Source organism: Toxorhynchites rutilus, chromosome 3 (assembly GCF_029784135.1).
Source record: "Toxorhynchites rutilus septentrionalis strain SRP chromosome 3, ASM2978413v1, whole genome shotgun sequence".
Taxonomy (NCBI): Eukaryota; Metazoa; Arthropoda; class Insecta; order Diptera; family Culicidae; genus Toxorhynchites; species Toxorhynchites rutilus.
In genome coordinates, this window is record NC_073746.1 from 222,270,201 (window position 1) to 222,283,215 (window position 13,015).

At 38.1% G+C, this 13,015-nt stretch overlaps 1 protein-coding gene across 9 annotated transcripts in view; it reads right to left on the minus strand.

Annotated features, from left to right (window-relative positions):
* LOC129776302 (extended synaptotagmin-2) overlaps positions 1 to 13,015 on the minus strand; it is a 41,140-nt gene that overhangs the window by 21,440 nt on the left and 6,685 nt on the right. For 3 of the 9 annotated variants that reach the window (XM_055781864.1, XM_055781869.1, XM_055781868.1), the window contains 3 exons: positions 4,133 to 4,343; positions 3,952 to 4,047; positions 3,395 to 3,809 (listed from right to left, as the gene is read on the minus strand). In XM_055781864.1, coding sequence (XP_055637839.1) covers positions 3,395 to 3,809; positions 3,952 to 3,956 — 420 coding nt within the window. In that variant the 5' untranslated portion in view covers positions 3,957 to 4,047; positions 4,133 to 4,343. Of the gene's footprint in view, positions 1 to 3,394; positions 3,810 to 3,951; positions 4,048 to 4,132; positions 4,344 to 5,754; positions 9,505 to 10,206; positions 10,382 to 13,015 lie in introns of those variants that run through there. The other 6 variants (XM_055781863.1, XM_055781867.1, XM_055781866.1 and 3 more) reach the window with 6 other exon arrangements.

Sequence of the window (13,015 nt, forward strand, 5' to 3'; positions counted from 1 at the left end):
CAGAGCTACGCGGAAAAAGATTTTCCGGTTTAGTTTTCAAAACCACTACACTAGATTATCCCTATTTGATTACCTGACGCGCGATTCTGGATTGTGGATTTTTGAAAAAATCAGTTTTTTTTGACCGATTGAGTCAGCGCGCAAAAATGTTTGTTTTGATTTCACAGAACAAGGAAAAGTAAACAAAGGCGCGCATTGCGTTAAAGCAGTCCAATATGCTATTAGTGGCTGTCATAAGGTGGGTGAAAGATAATGTTTACTATATATTTTTTTATCAAGTGAATACATCGTTCCTAGTAAAAGTTATGATTTCCGTTTTAACTTACTCCGAATTTCAACTTGGACCGGTGTACCTTACATCAATCCTACCGCGAAAGCATACGTAGCTGTCCACCGTACGTTTCATTCGCAATACACTGGAAGCATGAAGAGAAGCCAAACATTGCATCATAAGTCCACCCTTTAAATGATTCTACCGCCAGTGAAACCGAATAAATTTTGTAGCTGATTTCCGGAACGATAACACTGAGGCCACCGTACAACATTGTCAACAGCGGATAGCAGAAGTAGCAGCCAACTAGTTTTTCCTGCCATCCAGTGGACCACCATCACCCATCACTTTCATGTAATCGATCCAACACACAGTGATGATATTGATGCAAAATTGCCTTTTTTCTAGAAGAGTGCAAGGATACAAATTTCGACATATGGCCAGTTTGTTCCCTTGAGAACAAGAATGAACCCTTTGGCGCTTTCCAGGGCAACCAAACCTTTCATTTAAGAACTATTTCAATACTAGTCAATGCAACGGTTCGATAGATTCTAAGCTAATATCCGAGATAATAAAAAGTAAACTGATTTTTTGTATGCCGGGGAAGAGCTTGTGTGAATATAGGAGTGTTTTTGAACTTCTTGGTGGTGGACCTTCCCGTCGATCATTAAATTTCCACGAATTTGTGCCCGAAACAATGTTAAAAAGTGGCGTCCAAATACAACACATCGCAAGCCGGATGGAAAAAAAGAATTTTCCAGAAGTGAGAGCTGTGTTCTTCGATTGACAACAGAAGGTGAAAATTCGTCCGAGTGCAATTGCTATAATAACCACCAACACAATCGTTTTCTGGATGCAATCTCACGCTAAAGGTCACGAATTCAATTCTCACTTCCGACATTCTTCCAAAAATGGAAGTAAAGCAACAAACCAGCCAAAAGTGCAGAAAATCACTATAATACAGGAAACAAAAATCGATTTTGGATTTTGTGTTGTCGTTAAACGAAAGATGTTGAATAGTATACACCCATACGTAAGCGAGGGCTGCTTTTTATATGGCGTTTCGCTACAACGGCCCTCTTCAATTAAGGTACGTTTTCGATTTACGACCTAAAATGTTTTCCTATAACGACAAAAAACAATGAGAATCGTCATCTCGAATTTTCAAACTTTCTTAAAAATGTAGATTCCCAATAAAAACTACCATATGCAAAATATCAGCTCAATCGGACTTCGTTTACTTGGATCGTGGATTATGAGTTTGGAAATAATGTTTTTAGAAGCTTTAATGTAATTTTATTCGGCAAGTTATTTGAATGGATAGCCCTAGGTGTAGTCTCTCCAGTTATATCTCTGACATTACTCACCCGTCTTTTAAACTCCAATATTGAGTTAATTTTTGTAATGTTTGACATATTACAAATTTGTGAAAATGTACACTAAAAGTGATGACAAGTTTGCTACTCGCCTAGAAGTTTATTACAACAAAAAGTCTCTACATGATGGTCCTAAGCAGTGGAGTAAGTGGAGGTCCGCGGGTTGCACGTATGCCAAGCGTGATTGTTCCATCAGGGAACTTGGCAAGGAGGTCAACATTTCTAGAAAATTAATGCGAAGAATCATCAAAGAAGATTTTTCCATTTTCAGGAGCTAGAGTAAAGCGCCACTTGATTAGGGAACGGTTAAAACCACTACGAATGACTCGTTGAAAAGAGATTGCTGTTTTTGTTGAAAAAGGAATAATGACAATCCTGTTCTCCGACTATTTAAAAGCTGTTCAGCATCGATGTTGGAAACAGCCGCACAGGCAAGTTTTTTTTCACCGAAGAAATTTGAGGATGTTTCGGAGAAAGTGAAATTTAACCGCCTGTTTTCATTGATGATGGTATTAAAATCAATACCGAAGAATATATCGGTATATCGGTACATGGGTGAAGGCCGACTTCTCTGAGGATCAATATGTTTATTGCAATCGAGACTGTCAACTAGGAAATTTATGTTGACAATTGTCTGGAAAACCATCTGCTGTCTATCTTGAAGCAACATACTTGTTTCTTGTTATTTTAGCATCCTGCCGTTACAGAACTAGTTCCATGGAGTGATATGCCACCAACAATGTGCAAGTTGTACCTAAGACTAGAACCCTCCCAATCGAAAGTTAAACGAAAAGCCCAACAATTCGGATTCAGTCAACCGGAAGCTCAACTGAATATTTAAATTATTTTAAGTTTTCATTCATTAAGTCAATGTCACATGAGTTTATATTCAAACAATAAACAATTTTATAATTATTAAATTTCAAAAGGGAAAATATATAAAATGAATGATCCATTCATGCGCATTCTCGTTGACCAAATTTTGATCGTAGCACCCTTTAACGACGATGAAATCCAGTCCTTTCCCACGGATCATCGTGTAACAATCTGTTAGGTTAACACGTTGAGCCCCGGATTGTTTCATTCAGTCCGCATCAAGAGCATAATATTAGTGTAGGTCCACGCCCCCAAAGATATTTATTGTATAAAACGAATATAGTCAGAAATTCGACTAGAAAGCAGTCACATATTGTAAAACATCTGTAAAGAAATCGTGTTCTTTTTTATTTCCTTATTTTGTAACTGTAATCAACGTTTTTCTAACGAACAGTTTAATGTCAGTCCTTAGGGATCCACACGGGGCCAACGTGTTAACAGTCGACTACTGGGGTATTCAAAAATCGACATGTTCCGTTGGTCGTGATTTTGCATAAAATTACAAATTGGAACGTGAAAACCAAATTACGCTGACAACGATGATCTCCGCGAAAAAAACATACTGGTAGGTGTCTCAAGGGCAATGTTGGAAGGCGATGAACAGACTTTGAAAAACAAAAGGGTGTTTCATTGGCAAGTTAAGGCTTTTAATTAATTGAATCATAATGTAAATAGTGGTTATCTTACAAATAAATGCTACGAGAGAGCGGTCTTTTACATTTTTAGGAAACATTTTCTAGTAATTCACTTTAGTGGCTCAAAGTGAAACAAATATAGATATGCTTCAGCATAATATTCAGCGACTGCGACTGCTGATTGATATAATAAAAATATTGATTACTCTAAAAAAAACTAGAAAACTTATACTCACCCAGGCAGGCAAATCACCCAAACGAGCAAGGATAACTTCCTTGTCACTAGCGAGAGCCGATGCTTTGGCCACATTCCGACGCGTTTCGCTCTTGGTGCGCCACTGTTCGCGTGCGACCGAAAGAATCACCGGTGTTATCAGCCATGCCACCGACCATCCCATGTAACCAACGAAATAGATTATTCCTACGGTGACCACCTTTTTCGCAAAGGAATACAGCAAAGCGGTGATGCTATCGCCGCTTGCCGTCAGTTGTTTCTGCTGGGCATCCTCTGTTTCCGGGCCTTGCTCCTTACTGGCGCCAGTCATATTGGCATCGGCAGCCCCAGTTTCTCCCAACAAGTTGTCTGTTTCGCTGGGTTGTACCGTGCCGACAGGCTGCTCAACAAGTTCACTTACGCCGCTGGCTGGATCACTGGTTTGGGAGAAAATTTACACACAAAATTAACACAATGTACCATTCATTTAGACCTGAGTCATCACGTTTAGCGCAATTTAAGATGTAGAACGACACACGCGGATCACATAATCTGAATTTGTTAAACATATGAACAAACCTCATTTTTTATTAGCTGTAAATCCGAGTTCAAATTTTCTCTTTCTCAGAGAGTAAGTACATATCTTAGTTTAAAACCAGCAACAAAATATCGAAACTGAAAAAAAGGAACATTCATAAATAATTTATCTAAAATATATCAAAGAACACAAAAAGCATGTTAGATAGACGTCAATATGTACCTCTACCAGAAAATGAATCATGCACGTCTGTCTTTAATTCGTTGGGAATATTGCGAACTTCTAAGAATTAAAATGAATCGAGATGAACACCACACTGCAAGTATGATGTGAGCAATAATATGAGATGCGATTTCTAGCGACTGGTTCTGGTGATGCTTTGTCTATATTACTTCGAGTTTCGCGTTGACGTGTGCATGTTGCTTGATTTTCGCTAAAAATAGAGAATGAGGAAACACGAAAAAACATTCGAAATAAACAAAATAAACGTTTTCAGAATTTCGACCACTGAGGAATAACAGTAGGGGGTATGGGATGAACTACACATGTACGCCACTCGAAAGAACACATGTTAATGGGGTCAGTTTTGACAATTTTTTACGGAATACTGCAGTAGATGACAGTATATTGTGTATTCGACAAATCAAGTGATTTCCACAAATCTCTCATACATTAAAAGGCAGATCTTCCGCTTGTGGAAGATCACACGAGGAATGTTGCTAAACCACTACTTCTCCTTCTTCTTCGCTGGAACTATTGATCCTTGGAAATATTCGCATTCTTTAGATTAATAGTAAATGTATACTTCATTTTTAGTGGCACTTTGTTATTTTCTTTTTCGAAGATATCAGTATTAGCGCAAGTCGGATAGTTTTTCTTAAATGGAAAAATCCTCTGGCATTTTCATGCAGAATGAAAACAGAAGTTCCCATCTCAATATGCTGCATTAGTCCCGATACCTATAAACCCTCGACCTCGGGATCAAAATCCCGATCCCGGAGAAATATAAATTCTTATTTTGTCAATGAAGTCTCTAAAATCACCAATCAAAATAATTTCATTCCCTTCGCTCGAATGATGGGTTTATCTGGAAAATTCACAACTCAGTCACTTTTATTGCTTCGTAATTTCAAGCATCTAACTAACATACTTTACCTTTTATAATCAATATATGACACTAGATTTTTGGCTTCCACAGAAGATTTTGTGATTGGTGATGACGGGAATCGGTGCTTTGTATAATCTCAAGGCAAAGCAAAAGTTAGGCGAATGCATCAATCACTTGGTTGACTTTTATGACGAGCATACCAGCATTCATCACTACTAGAAGGTATCTTTTAACCAACTGTAGGGCAGTAGAAGATTGGATGAATGAATATAAATTTCGTTCGAGTTTGATTCGATTCGCATAACATTTGGTTCTATTTCGTTCATGTAGTTGCGAATCGTCAGGAGACATTGCGAGCGATCCCAATGGATGGGAATTTATTCGACTTCGAGCATCCCGACTTCTGGCTAACTCTGATATCGAAAAATCACATGTGAAATGTTTCTCACCAGATACAAAAGGAAGTAATTTCTCCATCGTATTATGATTGGCGATGAAAAGTGTATTTATTCTGAGAATCCTATGCGTCAAATATCTCGGATGAGTCTAGGGAAATCATTAACATCAGTTGCACAGTCAAATCACTATGGACGAAAGATAATGTTTGTGTTTAGTATGATCAGAAGGATTTGATCTACTATGATATACCAAAACCTGACGAAACCGTTAATACAGAACGTTACTAACAACAATATGATCAATTTATATCAAGCTTTGGAAAAAAAAACTTACGCACCAAAAAAGGCTACATAAAGTGAGTTTGTTGCATGATAATGCTCCATCACACACTGCAAAACCGACCAAGGAAACGATTGAGTCATTTGACTAGGAAGTTCCTTCACATGCGGCTTATTCCCACTACCACGTATCTGCCCCGATGGGACACGCACTTGCTGAGCAGCGCTTCTTCAATTCTTAAGCAAATGAGGAAAACTTGACACGGAGGAAATGTATAGCTATCACTGGAAGATAATTTGAATGATGTAGAGTTTTTCATTTTGACGTAATAAATGTGCGTTTTCTTGAAAACAAAATTCCGGTTTCATACTTGTACACCTGGTACTCCAAAGTGTTGGTCCAAGCATAGAGTCTTATAGAGTTCCAGCCGTAATTTTCATCGTTCTGTTCCCATGCATGTTTTGTGGACCAGAAATTGTTTCAAGAAGCCCCTTCTTAAAATTTGATATAAGAACTAGGAACATGAGACCCGAATGGTACCTACAAAATTTTATCCCAGATTCTATTTCACCGTCCATTGCCAATAGTAAGCAGATTTGTTGGAACTTATCAGGCTGAATTCATGCCCGGTTGCTCTACACGGGCCATATTTATACACTGTGTTAGAACCTCCAAAGGTGCCGATAGTAAGTCCCTATGCACCACATCTTTAAGGACTTCAAAGTGGCATATGATTCTTTCGTCCACGACTGCTATGGAAAATCGTGAAAGAATCGCTTGAAAATCACAGGGAATCTGACGATGGACTCTCCTGTCTGCTCTTCAACGTAGCGCTGGAAGGTGTTATGCGGATCGCGGGCTTCTACATGCGGGATATATGGCGTAATCGAACGCCTAATGATAAGAAAAATATACGGCTGTGTACAGAAAAACTGAATATTGGGAAGGAGTCTAAATCACGAAATGCGACAACTCTACGACGAACCCAGCATCTAGAAAATAGCTAAGGCCAGACGAGCGCGATGGGCGGGCCATGCTGTAAGATTCGCGGACAGCAACCCTGAAAAGATGATGTTCGCATCGAATCCAATGGGGACAAGAAGAAAAGGAGTCCAGCGAGCGAGGTGTTCGTTCCAGGTAGAGCACGACCTGGGGTGGTATTGTGCATTTCGAAACGAGTAACTCGTTTCGAGAAAATTCGAACTCAAATCGAATTGGTTTTAGTATTATGTATCTTTTTCAAGTTATTATTTTCAGTGTACTAGATTTAGAGCAAAATTTGTTTCGTAGAGAAATGTAAAATTTGTGGGTTCGTAAACAACGCTAAGTCAAAGTGGTCGAAACGAACAAAAAACACTCGTTTCGAAATGCGCAATGTCACCCCTAGTAAGACTGGGTGCGGCCCGTAATTGGAGAGCAGCAGTCATGGTTTTCCCAGTAAGCATATAGATCTGTTCAAAGCTGGATTTCCCCACGCCTTTTCTGGTATTAGAAACAGAACTCACTGCTACGAGTTCCTCATTGCAGACTTGCACAAGTTCGGCTTCTCCTCGCCATATGGAGTTAATGGGATATATCACCATGCTTCGCCATAACTTTCAATTCCCCAGGATCCGACTAAACGGCTGTCGTCTGTTCTATGCGCATAGATGGCTCAGCGCCGGACGCGTTCAGAGAGCAAGGTTACTAAAAGGTGCGTTCCCCGAATATTCGTCACATTCGTCAAAAAAAAAATTGTCAATGTGGAATGTTGTGGACCAACTCATCATGAAGCTTATAGGCCGAATTACAGCAATATGTGCAGTCCGTAACGAGTACGGACACCGTAAAGGTAGAATGAGTGCTCCAGAATGAACAGCTATCTACGGCCACAAAAGGCTTCACTTTACATTTGTTATTTACATTTGAAAAAATACTATTTCCATGAGTCTACAACTCACAAATTGAATACAGGATATACGACGCAACCCCTTGTCGACGAGAAAGCCATCACAAAAGTCTGTTGATTGAGAATAGCGTCTACTTCTAGTAGCAGTAATTTACATGAATTTACGAGAGCGGTTAGACCAAATGGTGCCAGAGAGTCTTGATAAATAGACATAATGGCCTCACAGAGGGTCTATTCAAGGCGAGATCAGGAAAACTTGACTATCCAACGACAGACCAGATTGTTAGCCTACGGCAGGTTCTCCAGAAGTGCCACGAGTATCAATGAGTACTACATGGGCTGAAAAGTCCCAGGATTTTTCAGCAGATGGCTCCACTAAAAAAAGAACAAAATTCATTTCGAGAGGTTTATCTGTCACTAGCTTATGTGTGAAGTATCGTGACATTTCGTTTATTTGTTCACAAACTACAGTTGTTGAGGTGTCACTACCTGATCATTTGTAAAGAAAATGGAGAAAGAAAAACATCGTATTTTGACCAAACATTGTTTTTTGTTTGGTTTCAAAAGAACAATTGGGATACATTTTGCACGATATTTTAGACATGAAAAAGCTATCCGCGCGATGGGTGCCGCGTTTGCTGACCATCGACCAAAACAGCGGCGCGTTGATGATTCAACAGCCGGTTTGGCGTTGTTGAAGCCTAATTGAGTGAACTTCTTTCGACATTTTGTGACAACGGATGAAACGTTGATCCATTACCACACTCCTGTGTCGAATAGGCAGTCTGCAGAGTGGTACTGAGGCATATTTCGAAGACTTAGACGTTTCGTACTACAGAAAGGGAATCGAAATTTTGGAAACTCGCTATACCAAGTGTATTACCATCGAAGGGAATTATGTTAAGGAATAAATACATCTTTGCTCAAAAAACGATTGTTTTCATTAAAAATCCCGGGTAGTTTCAGCCCATGTAGTATGTGCCACATCTCGGCTCGATTTTCCACAAGAGTAGTCAGATTATATGCTTCGCCGATGGCGGGGACCGAATCACGGAAGGACATATACGGTTTTGTATTCCTGACTGAAACATTGAAGCAGGACTGATTGGACTTACTCGTCTCAATCTAAATGTGTGCTAGCTAGAAGAGGTGAACGTAACATAGCTTCTCTTGATAATGTTGTGAACGACGGCGTCGAGCTATAGATAGTCTACAATATGGCACTCGCAAGTACTTTATGTTTTCGGACGTCGAGTGCTCTGAACAATCTACGACAGTGAACAGGAAAACGTAGTATGGAGAAGAAGAAAGGATCACAAGCTGGCGCAACTTCACGACGATCCCAGTATTCAGAAAGTTATCAAGGCTTGACGTAATAGGCGGAGCATGTTGTTAGAATGCAGTTTGGTGGGGTCAAAAATAAAAGGAGCCCAGTGAACAAGATAACCAAGAAGAACAATTCAGGTGGAGCAGAACACGAGGTTGCAAAACCGCAGCCATGAACCGTGTTTATTGTCGAAACTATGCAGTGGAATACATCTACTTTTCAATGTCAAACTATTTTAAGGCATTAATTTGCAAAAACATTTTAGCTTCTCACTTTTTTAAAAGTCAATTTTGGATAAATTCAATATGCTTGCAACTGTTGATTTTATGTTTGAACCATAGGATTACGTTTGTTGCAATTTGGTTTCTAATATAATAATTAGATAATATTGTAGCAATTCGTTGAACTACAATTAATCATCACAACCCAACAGGTTCCATTTCAGTTGACTTGAGTTTTAAAGTTCAGGGTTTGTGGTAGAAAATCTCTTCCTGTATCCCGGCACAGGTATTGGTCAGTCAAATATGTGCAACATGCATCTTTGCAAGAATATCCACTTCTTATTTTCCGAAATAGCGAGTAGCAAAACCATACAATACAATAATGATGGATGATTTTTTCAACAAATATTATTAGTATATTATTATTATTTTTTATAATATTACTCATGAAGCTCCATTGCAGAGTGATTGTCCAGAGAGCGAATTGACGAAAATAAATGAAAAAATCACATTCACTGATATAACAATAGTCTTCCTATCACATATATGTTCCAATGAACGTTTTCATAAAAAGTCATCGATCGTCATATTATAAAACATTATCTCTTCTGCATAAGCAGTTTTTAAACCCCTCCGAAAATGTTAAAATTTATCAATATTCCATACAAAGTTGTTCTCCAATTCAAACGTAATATTCATTCACGCACACTTTTCAATGATCATTCATTATTTATGTTTCAATCAAGCATTATAAACCCATTCTCGTATCATGGAAAATTGGAGTAACATTGGGCGATGAACAATTCAGCAATAATAATAAAAAATGTTTGTCGACTGCGCGAAACACATTATTAATTCATGGAACAAATACCTCCTGCTATGACTACACCGGTCACAGATGGGTAAATGATAGGGAATTGCATTGCGAACATGAGGTAAGCGCATGACATCATCAGAATAGAACAGAAAACGTGAAGAATTACACCTCAAACATTTTCAATCCAATGAATTCACTTCTTCATCAAATCTTATAGAATAGATTTTACTTCAGAAATGTAAAATGTAGCGTTATACCAATGAAACAAATCAATTTCCGAATTATTCGCACACTTGACACATCAACAAAATTCCCGACTATGCTACGACCCGACAGCACTCCGTTTTTTCTTGGACACTTCTACACCGGCACTAAATACTGAGCATAAATATCATGTGAATCTTTAGCTCTCGACACTCCGAACAGAGTTCTCGCGAGATAGAATCGGTCATCAGAGAGTGGTCATACAAAACAACACTATCAAATAAGACCTGATATTTATATTCGGAATCAACTTCTCAATCCATTACTGCTTCTTTGATTTTTTTTCAGCGACCTACACCTCCAAATCATGGAAACTAAAACTTAACATGAAATTTATGGGTTCCAAGGTCTGTTTGTGGGCATAAATTAATTATGAAACTGTTTGCCGATATTATAATGCCCTTTAACCACAAGCTCTGTTAGGAAGTTGAAACAACCGAGACAGCAAAAAATTGAACTTTGTGAATGTGTGGCTTCGCACATTCAACTTCTCGAAAGATAGTAGCTGAGACGCCACAATGCAAATGAATTAGTAACGCTGCTTTGGGGCCACACGGTTTGTTTTCGAGGGGTTAATTCCTACTGATGCTAACTAATTTAACTTTTCTCGTCAGCAGACCCATGCCTATTTAATGGGGTTCGATGAAATTATTTAATTAAGAAGAATGACAAACACGGAATTTCATTTCGGTAAGTACATAACAATCAGTCCAACACGGAAGTTCGTCATGATATACAATCAGTTCAACACGGAAGTTCGTCATGATATTGAATTCAAACTGATCCAACCCCGGAATAAAAATTGCACTAACGGAGGGCAATTGAGAACATGTTGAATTCGTGATTATATTCGCTCATTTCTTTATAGCGCCCCTGGTGGCCAATTCTGTAATGTTTCAGACATCACGATTGGTTTCGTTCGTTTTCAAAATTTGTGCGTTTTGGGAAGCCGAGAAAAGAACACTGATTTTGGACACCTACGACGAAAATGTGACTTCATTCAGATATAAAAATCTCAAAATCGTTGAAAATTATCGTGTACGGCCTTTTCGAAGGTTTTCGTGAATGGAAAAGTAAGAATTGATCGGAATACACGACGTAGTGGAACTTACAGCTGCGATACTAAGAACAATCAGAGCCAGGGTTGCCACATTGATTTCTATAAATTTTCTGAAAAAAAAACTGTATATCTGTGTTTTTGGCAAATCTGTATAAAAAATCTGTATCGAAAAATTAATAGAAGTAAAATGAAAATAAAGGTTTATTTTCATTTTGAATTTATTTTTCGTATTTATGGTCAATTAAAGTCGAATCCATACAACAAAATAAATCATAAGAAGGTTTTCTCATAATCCTCTAAATTGTATGATGTTTCTGAGTGAGTTTGTCGAATTTTGCTTCTAAATTTTTCGTCAACTTCATCCTTGAAGCCGATACATAGTACTTCGCTTTCAAAATAGAGTCTATAAGTGTGGGTGCCAATCGATTTCCGGACTTTGTTTTGTCGGCATTGTCGGCATAAAAAGTGTCTTACAAACGACTTTAGCAATGGATACAAAAATTTATTATCACGCCTTTTGGCATCCAACAGCTGGGACCAAGTTATATCTCAGTCACTCAATTTTGTTCCCATAAGATTCGCCTTGAGTAGCCTGAATTCGTTATCCAAGCCTTGTCTATTACCTGATCCAATGAATTGAGGAAATTGGCGCATCAAATCATGAAGGTTTGGTAGTTTTTTTTTTGAAATTTAAGGGTTTATAAATCGATTTGAAGGTCAGCTTCCTAGCTGCAATAAATGCAATTTTTAAAATTGAATTAAACTTTTTCTTTCTTTTTTCTATATTATAGTGACTTTCAACACATTTCGGCAGGTTCGTTTTACTTCCATTTTTGGAAGAATATCGGGAGTAAGAAATGAACTGGTGATCTCTGCGTGAGAGGTATGGATGTTACCACATCGCCAGATCGCCGCAAAAAAATTGAATTAAAAATAAATCTGTAAATTCTGTTTTTTGCTGCAAACTGTAATTCTGTATACAAAAATTCTGTATCTGAAAGTTGGCAAAAAATCTGTAAAATACAGAATATACAAATTATCAATTCGGGCACTGAAGCAATAATATGCCAAAACACGCACTCGGTTTGACAGAGAAATTCCAATGAAGTACAGCAGAGCCCCAATTACATGGACGGCGAAACGCACATAGTTGAATTTTATGGTACATTTTCATCCATTTTTGGTCGATTTTCGCATTGGATTCTATACACTTCCATTATTTTATATATATTTTTTTTAAACCTATTAACGACTGAGCTGAAAAAAATATTTTTGGTGTAGCTTTGATTATTGACGTTTGTTCAAGATTTTTTTTTTCAAATCTTCCATTTGTCGGGAAATGACGAAAAATCGAAAAATCGAACATTAGTCAATAACATGTGTTCCTACAGAACAGAAAGATTCTCTCTACCAGTTTTGACGTAGGACGTTCAAAATGGCTTTCAAATAGCCATTCATAAGGCTGAGAGTTTAGGTTAATTTTTCCAAATTGACCTTTTTCAATGCGAATGAACTGAGAAAGTTTAAGTCCTGTACAATCCAAGACTCACTTACTCTGCGGAGACTCGTGTTCCCAAGCGATAGAATATCACCCCTATTTCGGAGCCCGTTCGAATTTTAAATTAGCATTATGTTACATTCTGTAACCCGAACGAGATCGACTTTTGCATTCTAAAATAAATCCGACATTCAAACCCAATATGAAAACTAGCAAAATTGCCGGGACGCGAAACGAAATTGTG